Source organism: Manis pentadactyla, chromosome 13 (assembly GCF_030020395.1).
Source record: "Manis pentadactyla isolate mManPen7 chromosome 13, mManPen7.hap1, whole genome shotgun sequence".
NCBI lineage: Eukaryota > Metazoa > Chordata > Mammalia > Pholidota > Manidae > Manis > Manis pentadactyla.
Window position 1 is genome coordinate 7299753 of NC_080031.1, and position 20482 is coordinate 7320234.

General features: G+C 50.2%; 1 protein-coding gene across 5 annotated transcripts in view; it reads left to right on the forward strand.

Moving 5' to 3' along the window:
• GRIK4 (glutamate ionotropic receptor kainate type subunit 4) overlaps positions 1-20482 on the forward strand; it is a 409270-nt gene that overhangs the window by 304449 nt on the left and 84339 nt on the right. For 4 of the 5 annotated variants that reach the window (XR_008993244.1, XM_057490547.1, XM_036887633.2 and 1 more), the window contains 2 exons: positions 719-871; positions 1561-1665. Coding sequence is in view for 4 of the 5 variants with exons in the window: in XM_057490547.1 (XP_057346530.1) it covers positions 719-871; positions 1561-1665 (258 nt within the window). In the remaining variant the exon portion in view is untranslated. The remainder of the gene's footprint in view (positions 1-718; positions 872-1560; positions 1666-20482) is intronic. The other variant, XM_057490546.1, reaches the window with a different exon arrangement.

Here is a 20482-nt window from a genome sequence, read left to right on the forward strand (position 1 = left end):
GAGGGCTGGGGTCTCCACTCTGGGGCTAGCCTTCCTGGTTCCAAGCTCTTTGCCCTGCACCCTGCTGCCTCAAGCTGCTTACACTCTGTCTGCAGAGCATGAAAGAGCCCCAGAAGTCACAAGGTGGTCTCCCTGCCTCCAACCTTAGAGGGGCCAGTGTCCCAGAGCCCGGCTGGTGGGGAGAAGGTGCTAAGAAGTCACGTGGAGAGCGCTGTCCAGGAGGGACGGTACTGAATCGCCCACAGTGGAGGTCACGCTTCAGTGAAGGAACTGCCTTCTTCTAGGAAAAAACAATATCATGGGGGTCTTCTGGGAGGAAGTGACCTTCAGCTGAGCCTCGCAGAACAGAAAAATATGGTGGGAAAGTCCAGGTCCCTTTCCTCTTCCTGAGAGAGACAGCCCCACCACATGGGCATTACTGAGAACAGTGGAAGTTGCTATGTCCCTGGAGTAAAGAGAGGAAAAGATATCCTTGAAATCATTTTAGGCCCAAAGGGGTACCTTTAGGTGCCAATACGGAGATCCTCTGCCACTGTGTCTGCCTCGGGCAAGCGCCTGGACTGTAAGGGGAAGTGGGGCCTGGCCCAGAGACAGGAGGTGGGTCAGGGGCGACAAAGATGCGCCCTTATTTCCTCCTTGTTTTGCTTTTCTCTCTTCCTCTTCCTTCCTCTCTCTGTGCCCGCCCCCACCATCCCACCCACCGCGCTCCCTCTCCCAGCTCTCCTCGGCCCTGCTGTTTGACGCCGTCTACGCTGTGGTGACCGCGGTGCAGGAGCTGAACCGGAGCCAGGAGATCGGTGTGAAGCCCCTGTCCTGCGGCTCGGCCCAGATCTGGCAGCATGGCACCAGCCTTATGAACTACCTGCGCATGGTGAGGAGCAGCTAGGGCCACGCTGGACAGCACCCTGCCTGTGGGTGGGGACCCTCCTTGCTAGGTCCTTGTCTCCAGGCCTCCTGGATAAAACGGCGACCTGTGGTGACCCCACTCGGTGCACCGGGGGTCACGTTTGTCCCCTAATCCCTAAAACTCCACCAGGGGGACATGGCTTGGTGCTGTGTGTTCTCCTGGCCGTGCCTCTCTGGTGGGATGGGCGTGTATCTCCAGCCCACAAGGAAGACCTCTCCGGTCAGAGAAGCTGGTGCAGAGTGGCTTGGGGTTGCATGTAGAGACAGGGAGTCCTCGTTTCTAGTAGGCCTGGTGGTGAATGAGCAGCTCCTCAAAGAAGATCAATGCTGTTAACAGCCAAGGGGCTGCAGAGGGACACAGGGGAGTCTGAGCTGCAGCTCACGTCTTGGCATTGCGTTGGCTCATGCAGCAGCTGTGAGGTCATTGCGTGGGGGGCATCCTTCTATTTCTCCAGCCCTGGCTGAGTCTGAATTGGTTCTAGAGATAACACATTTGCAGGCACAAAGTCCTGTGGCTGAGAGGTGAGCAGGGGAATGGATCTTGATGGCCTCCCCTCTCTGGAGCACCTTAAATAACACAGGTGTGGAATGCTTGCTTGGGGTGAGCTGAAACAGGGGCCTATTTGGTGCTGTAACTCACTCTCTCTTGGACAGGTAGAATTGGAAGGTCTCACCGGCCACATTGAATTCAACAGCAAAGGCCAGAGGTCCAACTATGCCTTGAAAATCCTACAGTTCACAAAGAATGGTTTCCAGCAGGTAAGCCCAGCGGTGCCTCCGTGGTGGCAGATGCCTCCTCTTTGTTCCTTTCTCTGTCCCCGGTCCATTTGCCCTTGGTACTCAGGATGGCCTCCTGCTCTGTTATCCCCAGGAGGACAGGCTGCCTCCTGGCAGGTGCTCTCCCCTCTTCCTGCCACCAGAATCAGCTAGTGGGGTCAGAGACTGTGGCTCTAGCAAAACACCAAGAGGGAGGCGACCGTGCTTTGTCGGGGGAGAGGGCCTTGTCCCAGGCCTTGTGTTTTGGATTACTCTATTCCCTGAATCTCATCCTAACCTTGGAACTAGTGTTAGACTCCAGGGCTTTCTGGGAAGGCACGAATTGGACCCCATGGGGCTGGGAAGTCCTTTCACTGGAGTAGAAGACCTGCCATTCTCTCCTGTCAGCTCTCTTCTGACCAACCCGCACCCACCCGCATGCCCTGCCGTCTGCTACCTCCGCCCCAGCAGCTTGGGGACGTGGTGTCCTTTGCGGCTCCCGTCAGCTCCCTGCTCCTTTTCTCCTCCTCCATTAACCTTCTTACTCACCTTTTCTCCTGTTCTCTTATGTCAGAGGAACTGGGGACTCTGACAGCCACTCCAAGTGCCTGTCTGAAGGTTTTCCAGCTCCCAATTGCCCGAGCAGTCAGCTCTGTTCTTAGCCTAGCCCTTCTCCAGCCCTAGAAAATCCTGAGAAATAGGAAGTGATGCACCGATTATAGCAGGACGCAGACATATTGAAGAGCTTCCTCTCAGAGTGGCTGAATAAGAAAATGTACTACTGAAGGGGTTGCAGAAATCACCTTTCCAGGAGATTATTAAGACTCATCATCATCATCTTCACCATCACTACAGCTTTCATTTATTAAGCTCTCACAAAGGCTCTATATTGTGTCATATGTCTTTTCTCATTGAACTCTACAGAGTAGGTCCTTTTTATTGACCCCCCCTCCCCACTTTACAAAGGAGGAAGCTAAGGCTTGGGGAGGTTGACTGACCTGGCTTGGAACTGTTAGTGATGACAGCTGGTCTTGAACCCAAACACCACTGACTCTGAAGCCCAAGTTTTAACTATTATGACAAATCATGTATCCAGATCACCTTGGGAGTTAACAGTGTGGATTTGGGGCTTCACCATGCAAGAGTCTGCTTGGGTAGACCTAGGACGGAGCCCAGGAAGTGATGTGGTCATCGAGCACCCACGGTGCTCCTGATGGAACCCCAGGCAGTGCTGTAGAGGCCCCACCACGTCTACATCTCCAAGTTGAAGAGACTTTGATTCAGCCCTTCTCACTAGATTGGGTGGAGTCCCTTCCAGGAGAACGTTGGTCATGCTGGCCAGGTCACCCTTCTTGGAAAACAACAGGGTAAAAGGAAGGAGACCCAAATGGGGCCAGGAAGTACGGGATGGACAATTACAAAATGGTCATCTCATTTATCTAACAAAGCGTTTGTTATGTGTCAGGCACTATGCTCGGCATGGTGGGAACAAAGCTGGGAGCTCCAGTCCTGCACCGAGAGCAAGCTCAGTCTGCCGAAGAGAGGCAGGCAGAGAAATGAATAAGTACAATTTGGAGTTATTATACTCAAACCATGCCCTCGGGCTTCCAATTGCCTGAACAAATGAAGCCCCCAGACTGTAGGGAAATTGCCAAGAAGGCTTTTCCCTGAGTCCCAATGTGCTTGTGGGAAGTGAAGTGAAGAATGCTCTTTTTTAGTAAATGTCTGTTGAGTGTGTGCTCTGTGCCAGGCTCTCTTCTGGGCACAGGTTTAAAAAGAATGGGCAGAGTGTCTGCTATCTGGAGCCTGCATTCTTGTATGGAGTGGACGATGGGCAAACATACACATATGTAATATAACAGCAATAGTGCGTGAGGTAAATGCTCTATGGAAAGTAACACAGGACACGGGAATGGGGTGTGTGGAAATGATAACGGTGGGGAGGGAAGCAGTAGTTAGGAGAACATAATGCTCATACTGAGCCCCAGACTCGCCCCATAGAAAGCCCAATCTCGGGCTTCGAAACGTCCCCTTGGACCTGTTTTCTGAATGCTCTGGAAAGACTCCACGTTCAGCACCCACACCGTCGAGTGACATCTATGGCAGCAGAGTTGGTGAATGGCCCTGATCCCACTTGCTGATTAGGCTCAAAGTACCTCTCCCCCCACTCTGCTTCCCAGCAGCCACCACTCAGGCTGGCTTTTCCCAGCTGCCAGGCCGCAGGATTGCCTGAGTCATTACAAAAGAGCACTGCTAGCCACAAGCCCCCAACCCTCGGCCCGCACCCCAGCCCAGCTCTGCGGCGTCTTAAACATAAGCGGCTTCTGCTTCATCACCACACACGATTGGTATAGGCCAGGGCCTTCCAAACCTAGGTGTGCCACAACGGCCAGGGGTGTTTGTACATCCCCAGACCCCACAACTGTAACTTGTGAGTTTGTAAAACTGGGTGCATTCCAGGAATCTCCATGTTCTTAACTAGCACCCAAGTAGATGATGATAATGCAGCCGGTCCACAAAGCATTAGTCAGCTGCATCCCTGTACATGGAATTTCCTCCGGACCTCCCTGCATCCCCCCTCTATCTTTTTGAGCTGCTCCTGGATGGAATCTGCTGCAGAAATGACCCTCAAGGAGGATGGTGTTTTTGACCTTCAGCTTGTAATAATATTTTTTTATTACCCATTTTTCTTCAACAAATCTGGTGACTCTTCTGCTGCTTTCCTGTCTGGCTCAGGTTCCGGGAGCACCAGTGAAAACCGTGCAAGATGTATCACGGGCACAGATGTCCCCTGCCTGGCTGGTCCCCAGGTCCCACCTCAATCACCAGCCTAGTCTTTGTCTCTTCACAAGTGACTTTCCCCTGCTTGTTACGGGAAGAAGTGGTTTGGGGAGTGATAATTAACTGCGCTCCGCTTCCAGGGTGAGAGGAACGTCAGTATCTCTGCTCTGCTATCTCCCAGTTCCATCCAAGGTGATCCTGGCAGGGGAAGGGAGTGCGACCGGGAGCGGGGGTCGATCATCTCTTAGGCACCTGTTGTGTACCCGACACCCCGTGGGCACCCTGCACAGTCACTTCCGCTCTGGAGGACAGGACTTCAAGGTGGATAAGCGCCCGTTTCACACATGAGGAATCCGAGGCTCAGGGAGGGTGAGGAAGTGGCCGAGGCCCACTATTAGCAAGGACTTTGGGTAACAGAGCTGGAACCCACACTCCGGTCACACTCCTGGGTCTCCCCCTCTTGGCTTTTCCCCACTTTCCTGGAATCCCGAAGGCCCCAAATCACAACACTTTATTCAGGTCTGTTGCTTTGCTCCCAGTGCCCCGCTCGGGCTGGGCTTTCTTTAGTAATGGTGTCTTCACATTTGGATTTTATTTTGTTATTTCTCTTCCTAACTGGGTGAGTGACTATGAAGAGCTGGTTTTGATTATTTAGAAAGCACCACGCAGGGACCCAGTGGGTCGTAATTGGTAAAATGTCTGAACCAAATGCCATATTCCCTGCCGGTGGCTGATTAAGGAATTATTACCATTTAAAAAATAGTCTTTCAGAATTCACGGTTATTTTTTACCGTTTAAAAAAATTACTATTTTGATTGTGTTCAGAAAGGGTTTTCCATTTTGGAATTGTGTGGCACTTCCACTGGAGCATGTTTGGGGAAAATGTTCCCTACAGGGTCCTGCAGCTAACCCTTCCGAACCTGGACCATCTCCTGATTATTTGTGGGCATAGATGTCAATAGGATTGCTCCCAGGTTCAGGTTCTCTAACACCATCCCCCAATTTTTGCCTTTTCCATCCCATATTCTCCTGTCTCATCACCCAAAAGATGCCCTGGGTAACTTTGGAAGAGTGTCATGATTTGGGTTAAATCATATTTGAAAGAAACGAGGAATAAAGGGAGCGCAGCATTAGAGGGCCCTTAATTTCCCTCGTTTAACGCAGTCTAAAGATCAGATATTCTGAGGGGCCCCCCAAGCGACTTTGTTAGGGTTGTAATAAGATGAGCATACCTTTCATCTGCAGATCGGAAATGGCTTAACAGGCTCTAATTAAGCCTCCGGGAAAGGGAGGGCGGAGGCGGGCCATTTGACATCCCTACCTAAACTTTTGTATCGGAGCACGGTATATCACAGTGATGGCACCGCAGTTTTCTTCCTCTATGCAAGGAAGACAGGAATGCCTCTCCGTTTGGCCTCGCTAAACCCAAGGATTACTGATGGCACTCTCTTCTGCTTGCCTATGGTTAGGTCAAAGCTGGCTCTACTGATGCAACAGTAATAATAGCTGACATTTACTGGGTGTGTCCTACTTGATGCTTGTGCTGGGTCACCTTCATATGTATTTAAATTTTCTCATCTTTTTGTCAACCATGCATAAAAGCTATCCTCTCCATCTTGCAGGTAAAGAAACTTGAGACAGAGAGAGATAGTGTCCACGTCCATACAGCTAGTAAATTCCAGAACTGAGTGCAGGCCTGGCTGTTATCAAAGCCCAGGGTCTTTCCACTTTGCAGTGTTGGAGGAGACCCATAGGCCTCTGGTCTAATCCTCCAACCCAGTGCAAGAATGTTCTCCATGGTGTCCCTGAAACAGACAGACACCCAGCGTCTCCTTGAACATGTCCTGGGCTGGGGAATGCTCAGCCTCTCAAGGGACACATTCCCAAGCGTGCCAGGTACTGGGCCAAAATCTGCCTCCTAATTCTGCCCCGTGAAGCAACTGGAGAAAGATGGCTTGCTTGCTTTTTTTTTTTTGATTTGTTCTTCAAATATTTGAAAACAGTTTGATTTCACTTTATTCATTTGTTCATTCCTGAAATTTAGCATAGCAGTTTTGAGCATTTTGAGGATCACCTCCAAGTCAAGAGCTGGGAATGCAGGATACATGAGTCCTAGTTCCTTCCTGAGCTTATAGTCTTTTGGGAAAGGGGAAAACTGCAGTTGTCCATACGTGAACAGTGGTTGCGCTGTTCTGCCCTCTGAATTTTTTCCTTCCCCAGACGGGCCCAAAGCTGTTCTCAACACACCGTGGGCTTCAAGGCTTTCACCACTGATGCTTTTCGGTTCATCTGGGTCTTTATTAAATAAGAGACCCAAATTAGGGACCACACTCCAGATGGGGCTGAATGGCGTAGAGCTGGCAGCGCTGTGGGACTGTCAGCTTCCTCCCTTCAAACGGGAGATTTCTCTTCCCTGCATGAGCTTGCTAACTGGAATTGAGTCTTCTAATTTTTGATGTGTTCTGAACTCTGGGCCTTAGGGTGAATTAATTACTCCATTTGCCCCTCCATCTCCTCCAAATACACAAGGATATTTTCCCATGAACTTTTCATAGAAACCAGCCCTGAACCACCCTCTCCTTGGACCTCTGATCCATGTAACTCTGTTCCTATGGAAACAGAGAGATTGGCAGAGCTGAGTAAGAGTGGGCGGGTAAAAAGCCTTGAGAACCGGTGGCCATATTTCACTTTGCAAAGCTGCTACAGACTCAGCTTTTCAAGGGGCTGATCTCTGGAATGACTTGAGTGTAGTTCGAGCCAGAGGCAGGAGGGTGGACCAGATGGCTTTTATGAGTCACTCTTGCAAACCCAGACCTCAGGGATCCTGTGTCCTCAAGAAGGGTCAGGGAATCCTTCTCCAAGTTCCAAAGTTCCTGTATGTCCTGCCAGTTGCTGGGACGCCAGGCTGCCTCCCTTTACTCTGCTGTCCTGCCATCTTCTCTAACAGAATCCCATGCACAGCCTGTCTGCACCCCTCCCTGGGACATCTGTGGTCCCCCCGTGTTTGGTGGTAGACCTGGCTTGGCAGCACCCCTGGGGAGCATGCAGGTGGCTGGCTACAGTGCCTCTCATGGCCTTCTGCAGCTGGGAACACCACAAAACGTCCTCTGTTGTTTCGGTGGCAATTTTAGCAGACCCGCTGGTGGGACCCCCTTCTGTCCCCACCTCCAGACCCCTTCCCCTACTTCAAAAGCGAACAAAGAACAATATAAAACCCTAAAAACACCCCATTAGATGATAGTCTGCATTGCCATAGCGACACTGGGGGAACTGAGGAGGGGCCTCCTCTCCGCGGTGAGGTCCCGACCAGCCTCTGTCCCCTTTCCTCAGCTCTCACGTTGTGAGCCTCTGGGATGGCACAGGATCCTTCTGCGCTAACGAGAACAGCCATCAAGTCTCAGGTTGCCAACGGGGAGGCTGCTCCGAGACAGTCGTGATTGCTACTGCTTAATACATTTTCAATTTGAGGAGAGGTTTACCATAAATATGCAGATCCTTTGAAGCTGCCTTTGCCGAACCCGGCTCAGAGCACTGGGGCAGGGGATCGACTGCCCGAAATCAGCAGCCTCGAGTGCCTGCTCCCTGGCTGGGGGACAGACCCTACAAGAGCAGACTGGCTGGGGCGGCTGCCTGGCTGCCAGTCCCCAAGAGCAGCCAGCAGAGTGACTTTGCCTTTGAAGGGGAATTTCTGAGGCCGCAGCTTCTCAGGTGGAGGGAGTAGAGAAAGACCTGGGTGGTTCTGGGGCTGCTTTGAAGGTGACTGAAGTCACTTATTCTTAATTAAGGAGCTGAGAGGAGAGGAATTGGCATGAGGTTTAAAACAGGTGACAGTGTCTCACAGAATGTCATAAATTGGTGGTGCTGGAGGAGACCTGAAAGGTCATCTGGTCCCGCATTTCCACCAGAGAATGCAGGTGGCATGCGTCCTTCCAAGACTGAAGGCCCCTCGGTGCCCCTTTTGCTCTTGGGGTAAAACGGCAGCGTCACGGCCGGTCACACGCAGAGCCCTGTCTACCTTTGAACTTTGCCTCTGATGTAATATTCCGGCAACACCGTCCCTCCAGGCCTTGGGGGCTCCTGGGATACAGACCGGACACTTCCTACTGTGGGGAGGCTCGGCACGGGCCAGAGAAGGAGGGGTGCTATGTGTAGAGTCCAGCGCTGGGGTCTGGGGGTGCGCAGGGAGCACCTGGGGACAGGATTCCGGCCCTAAGGAGCTCACGTACAGAGGGGACGCCAGAGCCCTGGGGCCCCGGAATTTTGTCGTGAGAGTTCTCTAAAGCCACTGCTCCCCAGTTTGTTTGAGAGAGAGTTCATATGACAAACTTCCCCACTGGCAACTGGAATTGGAAAATTCAAAGCGGAGGGCTGCACAAATCTCTCCATTTTCTTTCCAATCTCTATGAGCTGTGTCCCTCTAGTTAATTAAAAGGCTATTAGGTACCTCCTCCTGGGAGGGCATCTGGCTCTCCCGGCCACTCCCTGGGTGACTGACAGCCAAGGGGCACATGAGTCGCTCGGGAAGGGTGAACCTGAAGGACCTCTTCTCCTCCTGCACAACCCCTCCCACACCCCCACGCACCCCACACAAAGCCCACATATGTCTGGTTCTTCCTCCCAAAGCGCAGGGACTTCTGCTTATCAGCTTTGATGGGAAATTCACCGACTGCAGGAGCTTAGTCACATCAGCCAGCAGACAAATTAGAGCTACTTAAATTTTCAAACGATTGGCTGTTTTGGGCAGAGGAGCAGGGTTTCAAAGTGCTGCGTTTTAAATGTATTTCTCGTAATTCCCCCCATCATGCGTCCTGTCTCTGCTCGCTCAGCCTGGGGAGGTTTGCCAGTTCCCAGCGACTCCCTTCTGCACCTCCTCAGCTGGCTCATGCCTGGGAGAGCTGCAAGGGGCTGCGGGGCTGATTTGGTCTCATGAAGCGCCGCGTCAGTCACCGATGATGAGAGACGAGGCAGGCCACAGGCCCAGAGGTGTGGGCACTGAAGGCAGTCGAGCCAAGGCAGATCCAGGGAGGTGAGAGGTCACAGCGTGCGGGGGCAGGCACCACGGGGCCGGGGAGCAGCTCAGAGCCAAGTCCTGGCAGAGTTCCTAGCATTCTGCTCCTAATTGCTTCCTCAGTAAAACTGGGATGCTGGTCTTTATGATGACACCTGCTTATGGGTATCATAAAATTATTATGAAACAAAATAAAATATTGTTTATAGATGTGCTTTGAGGATTCTACTAGCTGGCACAAAATTTAGTTCTGTCATCTCTCATGGAGCTGGCTGGCTCTATATCTTTCTATCTGTGTGTGCAGTATTCCTGGAATCTTGCTTCCAGCTTGGTCAGGGCAGAGGGAAGGACCAAGCCAGGCTGAGCCACATGCTCACATCACTCCGGTTGCAGCTGCAGAGGCCTGTACGGGAGCTGCAAAGACCAGCCGCTGCCAAGCGTGCCCGGTGGAAATGTTCTGTCAGCTGGCCCCTCCCCACTTCAGGATAGGGTCCCGCAGACCTCCGCCTCCCCCACTTCTCTCTGCTTCCATCCCTAATCTCTGCCCTTCCTGTACTCCCCAGTGTGGCAGGATGACCAGGTCCACTTTGCAGTGGCTCAGTGGGCATGAAGACAGGACGCAGAAGTCGTGGCTCCATTCCTGGAAGAGCCTACAGCACCTCTAGGGCCCACCTACCATGGTGCTGCTTAGACAAGAGCTGCCGACACCCCCAAACTAAAAACTACCCATCTTCCCAGAGTACAGTGAAGCCCAGCCACACACTGTCTCCCCGCCTGCCAGCCTGCATGTGTCTAGGGCAGCAATGGGTCATGTCCTGCTCATCCCTGGGAGCTCAGCACTTCACTGACTCCTGAAGAACAAAGACTGCCAGCCTCCTTCAACCCAGACACTTCATTAGAATCTTAGTTCAATTGGCATCTACCGCTCAGCTATAAAAGGTGTGTTATAAGTATAACCACTTTCTCAAGACACTTCTCCATCTGGCGAGCTTAACAAGTGAAGCCAGGTCCCTTCCATGCCCTGACTGGGTCATGTTCATTGGCAATAATTTTCTTGTAAGATGAAAAATCTCAAGCATGCTGAGCTCTCTGATAAATCCTCTCCTCAGCAGCTAATTCAAAATACTTTCTATCTTCTGGAAGTGGGAGCAGAAGGTGCAGCCAAGTCTCCATATTTACGGACTATGGGGCACACACCACCATGCCAATGCCAATTCGAGTAAGGCCAAGCTGGGCATCCTCCAAAGTGTTCCCAAGGGAATCGGTGAGGTTTTTCAGCATATAAGAAAAAAAGAGGGATCTGAGCATGCTCACTGCCTTACTTAGGGGAATTTAACTTTTGAAACCCTAAGCTAGGTGGAGAGGCCATTAAATCCTCGAGTGCCTCAGTGGAGAAGAGGGTGATTGCACTCCGAGCCGGCTGCAGTGTACTGCACTCCCCTTCTGTCCTAGACAGTATTTATCTGTCACCAGAGCCCCTGGAAACAACCACTGTGGACTTGTACTGTTTGGCAGGAGGCATGGTGAGAGCCAGACCAAGCTCTAGACACCAGAGAGTGAGGATCTGGGACAGGAGTCTGGGCATGTCTTGGCAAAAGCTGAACACTCAAGCATGGACAGGGTGCAGTTGATCCTCATGATTTGTAGATTCTGTATTTGCAAATGTATCTACTTGCTAAAATGTGCTTATTTGCAACCCCAAAATCAAAACTCATGGCGCTTTCACAGACATGCACGGAAAATGAAAAATTTAAGTTGGCAGATGGCATGTTCCCAGCTGATGTCAAGCAAGGCGATGCTCTGCCTCCTAGTCTCTGGTCTCATATTGTAGACAGGTGCAGCCTATTTACTGTCCTGTCTTCTGTATTGCTGTGCCTTTTCCTGGTGATTTTTCTTCTTAAAATGACCCCCAAGCAGAGTCCTGTCTAGTGTTCCTACTGCAAGAGAGCTATGACATGCCTTACAGAGAAAATGCAGGTGTTAGGAAGGCATCGTTCAGACAGGAGGTATAGTGCTGTTATTCAGTCTACCAGTAAGATGTCTTTAAGTAGAAACACACATAGGTTATGTGTAGATTGGTTGATGAAACTGTTGTGACCAGAGGCTCACAGGAGCTGATCCCTGTATCTTCCCTAGGAGCAATGCCCCAGGATTCCCTAATTCAGCCTGTGTGGCAACTTTATAGGATACAACTGCTGTAAATAACAAGAATCAATGTAACAAAGGCCAGGAATAAGAAAACTTACAAGTAACAGGGTTTCCTACAGCGGCCTTTTCTCTCTGCATTCACTATACTATCCTCCTGATCTCCTGTTTTCTCATCATGCCCAGGATCCCATCTGCCCCTTGTTGCCCTGGACCTCCTGGTTTCCCTGACAGAGAAGTAGAATTTGCATCCTGAAGCAAAAAGGAATAATAAAAGTCCCCTAGACCAGTGCTCTCACCAAATGCTAGGATTCTTGCAAATGCATTCTCATGAAGTAGAGTCTGTGCTTAAATGCCTCCAGGGGCAGAGAGCTCACTACCTAGAGGGCCAGCGTATTCCCCCTTGGAGCTCTCATGGTTAGTGCCCGTCTATTAGGCAGAATGCTCTCCTCCTGAAGTCTCTTCCTTTTAGCCTTAGTTCTATTTCTCAGATCCACACAACTAGTCCATCCTTCCCATGACTGCATTTACGTTTTCCTTATATAGTGTGATTTCAGTCTCTGTCTTCTGGGTCAGTATCCTTGGAACAAGCTCTGGTTAGTCTCTCCTCCGCTTGAACAGTGGGGCCTGGAGTCATACACAGTATTTCAGCTGTGGTCCGAGTAGAAGGCCACTGTCTTCCCTTGCTTCAAACCCACTGTCCCTTTGTAAGTGAGTTGACGCTTTAGATTTATTTCCACGATAACCAAATGCCGTATCTGAGCTCCAAGACCAGGCTCTCTAGGAGAGAAGCACCCGGCATCAGCCACGGGGTATCAGAGAGAGCTGTTCTGTGACACATGGCAGGTGGCCTTTCCTCGCATGACTCTCATAGGTGGTCACCTGCTTCATCTTCGTCCTGGGCAGCCATGCCCCCAGGGGCCTCGTGCAGTCGCCTGTCTAGAGCCTCTTTGTGTTGTCCCTCTCGGGGCTGCCACTCTCTGGCTTTGCCAGAGACACTTGGAAGACCTATGATACCACATTATTAAATAGTCCCGGTATTTTCAGGAATTCATGTTTGAGCTGGATGCCCAAGTATATCCTTCTTTTATAGGTAAGATAACCGGAGACTCAAAAAGAAGTGACTTGCCCCAGGAATTCCCTAATTAAATTCAGCAGATGTTTACTGACCACTTACTAGAGGCCCGGCATTGTCCTGGGAGCTGGAGCTGCAAAAGGGAATTTATTCATGCAATCACCAAATATTTTTTAAGCCCCGTGCTAGGCACTGGGGGAAAACAAGACAGGGTCTCATCATTCATAGGGTGTGTTGTCTAGTGGAGGAGATAGGCTGCAACAAGGAATGACCTAAATAATGGTATGCTTACAAGTGTGATGACCTCTGCAAAGGAGAAGTTTGGGGCACTATGTGTGAGTCCCTGGGAAGGGGACTTGACTGAGTCACAGGGATTGGGAAGGGCCTGGTGGATGGGGAGGCATTCCCAGGTGAAGGAGACTGTGATGAGGCCAAACAAGGACCTCCCAGAGCTAGAGGTCTGGTGTGTGGGATTAAGGAACCAGGTCAGGAGGCCAGATTCTGATGCTTTACTTTTCCACTGTACCCCACAGTCCCCTCTCTCTAGCTTTATTTAAAGATCCTCTTGTAAATAAAGAAGTCAGAATCAAAGGCAAGGGAAAGCGAAGGCTGACTTCAGGGGTATGGACTCTCAGACAGGAACACTTACAGCAAATACCAATGGATAAAAGATAATTCATATATTCACAAAGTGCTTAACGATATTCCATAGCCCAGGAAAATTAATATCTTGGGGGCAATGTAGCATAGCGGATCTGCCTGGCTTTGAACCTACAGTAACAATGGAACTTCGGACAAGGAACCTCACTGACCCCAAGCATCAGTTTTCTAATCTATAAAGGGGAGATGATATTAATACCTCCCTTATAGTGTGGTTGGGAAGATTAAATAAGATAACAAGGGTAAAACATTGAGTCCAGTATCTGGCATGCAGGAAATGTTCGCTTGGATAATTTTCTTAGTAGTCCTTTAGTTACAAGTGACTAATACTAGGTGTTCATTGATGCCAAAAAATGTATTTATTGAGCATCATTTACATTCCAGGGACTCTACTAGAGGCTAATGATAGGCCAGTGAACAGGTAACGTGTCCAGATCCCTTCATCCAGGCACATTCGTACTTTCTGAACATGACTGGCATTTAAGTTGCCATCCAGGACACATATTCACACCCACCTATAAATATGTGTATATACACACACACACACATAATTGAAACCAAAACATATGAAACAGTAGTTGCTTCTGCTATATGACTGCACTCTGATGTAGTCGAGATATATATCTCATTTTTAAGATTCAGGTCTTGACCCACTAAATTGATTTCATAACCCATTAATGGGTAGCAGCCACAGTCGAACAAAACACTGCCTTAGACCAAGTTGAAGGCTTCATAAGCCCAGGTAGAGTCCCTTTGATGTGAAGTCCCTCTGCTCCCTGGGGTTGATTGATCTCTTACCTTTGCCCTTTGCCATTGTCCTCTGAGCCTGAGTTTTCACACCACTCTGCATGTAAGCCGGCATTTTGTGCTGAAAGACTATTTTGGGGCTAAGAGAATGAGGTGCTTTGCCAACATCAGCAACTCTCTTCGTTTCCCAAATTACCCCCTCACGGCTTTCAATTGGACCCTTATTCATGACCCAGTCTCCCATGTAAACTAAACCTTTATGACTGGAGAACTTGGATTTAAATTCAATAAACACTTTATTCCTTCATGGCAAGGATGTCCACCATGGAGGCTTATATCACAAGCCTTCTTAGCTGATCGAGATCTATGCTATAGAGACTCTAAAACTATATCTCAATCGCAATTATTTCCTGGCATCTCTACCTGCAGTGTTTTATACCTGAGTCATTTTTTTGCTGCCTTTACATCAAAATCCATTCTTTGCACTCAAAAAGACATTCATGTAGGCATCCTTCTAAACTTCAACTTTGAACCTTGAACCTGAGCTTAAAAAATATGACTCATTGGTTATGGTTCATCCCGCTTTGGGTGGCCTTAGAGGGTAAGGATCTGGAGTCAAAAGAGCTTGCGTTTGGATAAGCTTTAAACTTTGGTCACATCTCTGATTGCCTCCGATCACTGCAGTAAGTGGAGAAGGAAGACTCCCTTTATAGGTAGCAAAACTGACTTCCCAAGGCAGCACAGCAAGTGGCGGGGTAGAACTTGACACCAAATCTCCCTACTTCTGTTCAGCTGCATTCCCACCAGACAGACAGTACTACTGTTATCTTACGTTCCCGTGGCTTATTATGGCTCATCAAAAGCCATCCTACACATGACCTCACTTGACTATTAACAGCAATGCTGTACTGTGGGTGTGTTCATTTATCTCCAGTTTACAGGTGAGGAAGATTCTGAGAGGTTAGGTGACTTGCCCATGGTCACACGCTTTATGCATGGCAGAGGAGGAAAGAAACTGGGGGTCCTCTGGTGCCACACCCCCACGTCCCCTCGTGCCAAGCCCTGAAGCAGCCTCCCTGCGCCTTGGCCAAGATCACCCTGTGGGCTCTCGTACTGACTCTCTCAGAGCTGTATTCTCCAAAGAACGAGTTCACAGTGATTGGAGAGACGCACAGGAGGGCCAAGTCTTAAGGTCGGGATAGCCTGCCTTGCCCTAATGTGACTAGACTGTATCATAGTATCAATTTCATTCATTCATTCATCCAGTCATCCAACAAAACTTATATGAAGTGCCTACGTTAAGCATTAGAATTATGGTTATCTGCAGTGCCCACATTTCTCAGGTGGAAATAATAGCAGGGTTGTTATGCAGCATCAGGGGGATTTCTGTATGCAAACCACATGGCGGAGTACCCAGCCTGCAGAGGCGATCGTGTGTTTGTGTTGTGTTTGTGAACCCTGGCTGTGGAGTGGGAGGACTTGCCCAGCCCTGGAGTTACGGTTTCTCTGCAAGCTGGATCGGGCCGTGCTGAGAGTGAAGAACAATCAGTATACACACATAAAGTATTAAATGTTATAGAGCCGAGCTCACACCTACAGATGCAGGCAAGCATGTGAGGGAATCCCTCGGGGCTTTAAAAATGAATCTTTTTACCTACTTGGGAGAGATCAAAGTGGCAAAATGACAACCCTGAGCGATTCTAGGTGGGAGTGACAGAGCTGTGAGGGAGAGATGTGGGCTGTTCGGGGCAGAGGGCTGTCCATCAGTGGTGTAGTAAGGAGGACAGACAGTGAGCAGCTGTCTCTTTGATGAACGTGTAAGTACAGCTTAAGACAAATGCTCCGAAGGACAACAATATGGTTCTGGAACAAGTTTGATTTGGGGAGAAAAAGGAAAGGCTTCCTGGAGGAAGTGGTTTCAAACTGAAGCTTGAAGGCTTACCAGGTGGGAAGTCAATTTTATGACCTATAAGGATAGTCTTCCCCCTCTTCTCCACTTACCAGAATGATCTGAAGCAGTCACACATGGGACAAATTGGAGAACTTCCTTCATGAGAGTTCAGAAGTAATAGTCGCACTTTGCAGCTTCACCATCGTAGGCGAGTGCAGTCAGAGTCGGTCCAAAAATGGGTGGGTGTGGCTGAGCTCCAATAAAACAGTATTTCCTAACACAGGCAATGGGCTTGATTTGGCCCATAGTCCATGGGTTCCAAGCCCTGAACTAGTCACAACAGGGCCTGAGGGTGCCAGGCGATGTGCAGCTAAAAGAGTTCCAGACAGGGAACGGCATGTACGAAGACCCCGGCAAAAAGGAGCTTCCTGCATTGGACACATAGGTGAGACGAGCACAGGTAAAGCTGGAGGAATGTGTAAGGTGAGCTCGGAGAGTGGGCGGAGGCCAGGCGTGCAAGGGCATGCGTGATAGGCCATGTTAAGGATTTTTGTCTCTATCCTCAAACCAAAATGGGAAGAATTGAAGGGTTTTTAGCAGTGGCTTACGTGGTCCTACTTGAGATTTTTGTCTAGATGACTGCCTGTGGTTGTGTGGAAAACAGAAAAAATGAGCCCAGTGTGGCTGTTACTCCAGGGGATGTTCACTGAAAACTTGGACGAGGGAGGAAGCGTGGGAAGGGTGGGACTTGGGGAAATTAATTGAGTTGCCCTGTGATCACAGTGCTAGGTGCCAATAAGGGACTCTGGGCTCCAGGGGACACACCACCAGCATTCTCAGGAAGCAGCAGAGCAGCCCTGTGGTCATGGCCCCTGAACAAGCATTTCCCGTGGTGCGTTGCTGAGAGAGTGGCCAGCCCGCTTACACCGACCCAGGGTCACAGGGCAGACTGAACGCAGGTCTCTGACACTCACTCGGCCGCACAGTAGACGCCTGCGGGTGGCCCATCTCAATGTCATGGGACCCACGTACTGGAGCCTTACCTGTGTTTTCCTTACAGAAACTCTTTCATACTTGGTCCTCTGGCTGTTCACCCAGGGGTCTTCAGCACAGCTACAGGAAGGGCAGGAGCCTTAGAGACAGCTGTCCTGATGGCACTAAGAGGTGACAACTCACGCTGAGCACAGAGGCACCACGAAACGTAGACAAATTACCTTATAAAAGCTCAGCAGTAAAGGCAAGCGGCCGACCAGGTTTCGGGAGCCCACGAGCAGCATTGCAGCCCAGGCTTCATCGGGAAGCTGCTGTGCATCAAGGGCAGATGCTCACTGCGCTGAGAAGGGCAGCAGAAAGTATAAGTCCCTTGGAAAGGAGTTTTGGAAAGAACGCTTTCCAATAAGTAATTAAAATCTTCAAAATTTTAGTGCTTAAAGGAGCAAGGTTATTATTAATTTATGTGGATTCCGTGTTCTTTGGGGGTGCTGGACAAGAGCAAATACGTGCCGTGTCAGTTACGGTCACCTAAACGTTCATACTTGATCAAGTACTCCTGCCATCAGATGTTCTTGGGAGCGCGTTAGGGATCAGTAGTGAGAAGGGGGACACATTTGACTTAAATACTGTGCTCCCAAGCAAGCAGGAAGACACTGGCCTTGTTGTGAATCCAGTTTTCACTTAGCAGCTCTATGACTTGGGTGAATTATTAACTCCTGTGGACTTCATTTTCCAGACTAATAAAGTGGAGTGCCAGGGGGATTTGTGTGCATAAACCTCCAGCATCCCGCACAGAGCGTGTGTGAGGGTGGCTGGTGCGAGATTATACACGTCTCTTCCCAGCTCTGTGCGCTGACATCATGTTGATGCTTTGCTATCCGCCATGGTGGGAGTCTTTATACTGCGGAAATTGTCAAATGCTACAAATCAGGGCCTTTTTTTTCTGGACAGCCAGCTTTTAAACATGTCCTAGCTCGCAGCGGGTAGGCACCCGGTCGCTGTTGATCTCTACACCATTGGGTTTCCCTGTCGTCATGTTTGTCCTCAGAATTGCTTTTTGTTCTGATTCAGTGCATCCTGAATGGGGCCCCAGAATCTGTATTTCTAACATTGATACTGGTCCAAGAACCGGACTTTGAGATGCTGGTCTAATTTGTCTAATAAGCTAAAACCTACACCACAAAGCTCTCTGTAGGACAAAGAAAAAAAAAATCCCACTTTCTGTCTTAGGCAATGGCATTAAAAATGAAATTCATTATTTACATAGTACTTGGCACATATACCATCTCATTTAATCTCCTTAGGATCTCTGTGAGGTAATAATTACTATGAGCCCCCATTTTACAGGTGGAGGAAAGTGAAGCTCAGAAGGGTAAAGTAACGTACCTGTGATCACACAGTTCATAGCAGAGAAGCCAAGCTAAACTCAGGTCCTCCAGCTCTGGGGCCATGGCATTCATGGTGCAGCTCGTGCAGTGCTCAAGGAAAGGAGAGGCTGAAATCCAGCATGTCCACTTACGCACCTGCAGGGCTACCTCAGCCCCAGGGGCCACCTTTTCCTCACCTGCTATTCAGGTGCTGCATAGGCTAGTAGTGATGTTGTCCAGGTCCGCATCTCTCCTCTCTTCTCTGCAGCCCCGGGGGATCTAAGCTGGTGGAAAGACAGAGCAAGTGAGAAAGACAAAGCACAGGGAGAGGGCCACGGAAAGACACTCTGTGAGGCATAATCAAGCCTGCACATGTGGGCATGTGGAAAAGGCTGTCAAAGCAGCTGTTCCTGCAGGAGGCCGTGGGGGCAGGTGTCAGCAGGGCTGAGCGAGGGGATTTGGCTGGGAGCAGAGCTACCGATTGCAGTGATGAGACTGCAGCTCCTGCCCACCCCTGGCACGTGTGTGGCATGGAAGGTGCCCAGTGGGTGGGGCAATTAGCCTGTATCCCAGGGCACCTGGCTCTGCCCCTCTCTTTCCCTCCCACTGCCTTTCTGCAATTAGATCGCAGTGCTAATAGCTGCCAAGCCGCTTTGTTGGACCTGATGAGTTTATTAATTTCTTGGGGGCTGATGAGAGGGTGGGTGGGAAATTCATTTCCTGACTGGAGCTTAGGGGCTAATTAGTCTCTTTGCCTCGTCCCCAGGGGTGGGGGCTGGTGGAGGCGTGTTGCTCAGGCTGGCAGATCAAGCTCTGGGTAAATCTCTTCTATCCCTGGCTTTTGTGGGAACCTATCTGTGGCTTGGGGAAGACCAGGAAGTCTGGGTCTGGGGCAGGGGGTCAGTGAGGGTTAGTCCCTGAGAACGGGAGGTGGGAAAGTGGGGTGCGGGGGAGTCAGGTCTTGCTGGCCCTGTCGGTGTGAAGGACACGTTTAGGGGACAGATGAGAATCTAAGAAGTGCAATCCTGTCCCAAACATCCAAATGCCGACATCCAGTCCAATTCTTCGTATCCTTCTTTCCAAATCTGGCCCTCTCCTGCCATAGGAGAACCACTGGGAGCAAATTCTAGCCATAGTAAAGGTAGGGAAACCGAGTGTGTAAGAGAAAAACCATTACCCCTGATTGTGGAGTGTGGAAATCGAGGAGGAAAAAGCTCTGGGTCCAGGATTCTTGCTGGGTGGCTGAGGCTCCTTCAAGCCTTTCTCGGGTGAACCAGGCCTGCTTACATGGAGGTAATGTTGGGGTCCCACCCAAGAGACAGTCGCAGAAACAGGAAGGGTCTTGGATTTAGGATGCAGACAGCCTTGGGTTCAAGCCTGTGAACCACCTACTAGCTAGGTGATCTTAGGGAAGCCATTAAAACTCTCTGAGCCTCAGTTTCCTCATAAATAAAATAAAAACACCATCACTACTCCACAAGGGTGGCAGGAGAATCCAAAGAGAGGATTGAACATAATCTAGCACAACAGGTGTCTGGTAACTGTTGTTCCCTGTCCCCTTTCACTTGGAAACTTAGCAGTGCAGCCCTCATCCTCTCCACCCCTTTCCCCTGCCGAGAGGGGAGGAGGAGGAGGCTGAGGCAGTAGCCCGAGCTGATGGGACCCTTTAAGAGACAGTAGGTGCTCCAGAGAGACAGAGGAGCTCCCGTGCTTACTGCCCAGGCCTCACCGACAGCAGCAATCTGCCGAGGAGAAGCGATGGCTTCCCTGCTTCAATACCAGTCCCCGAGCAGAGTGCTGGCGGGTGAGCAGAGGCAGGCCAGCCCCACACAGGCTACTTGGGGAGACGGACAGGTAAACAAAAACGGGCAGTAGGACAGTGTCAGAGCCAGACAGGATGCCATGGTCGTGAAGGCTCTTTGGGGATGATTTATCCAGGGCTAAGAGCACAGAGGTTAAAGTCCAGGCAGTGTGACCTTGGGTCGGCGGGTGGACTCTTTTCTTTTGGCGTCACTTTCTCCGTCAAATGAGATGTGGATGTGCATGAGACACTGTAAATGAAAAACAAACACGAGTGTGTCCAGGGCCATTCTGCCCTTGCAGAAGCTGATGCACCCAAGTGGCATCCTCACAGAGGCTGGCAGAGGAGCGTT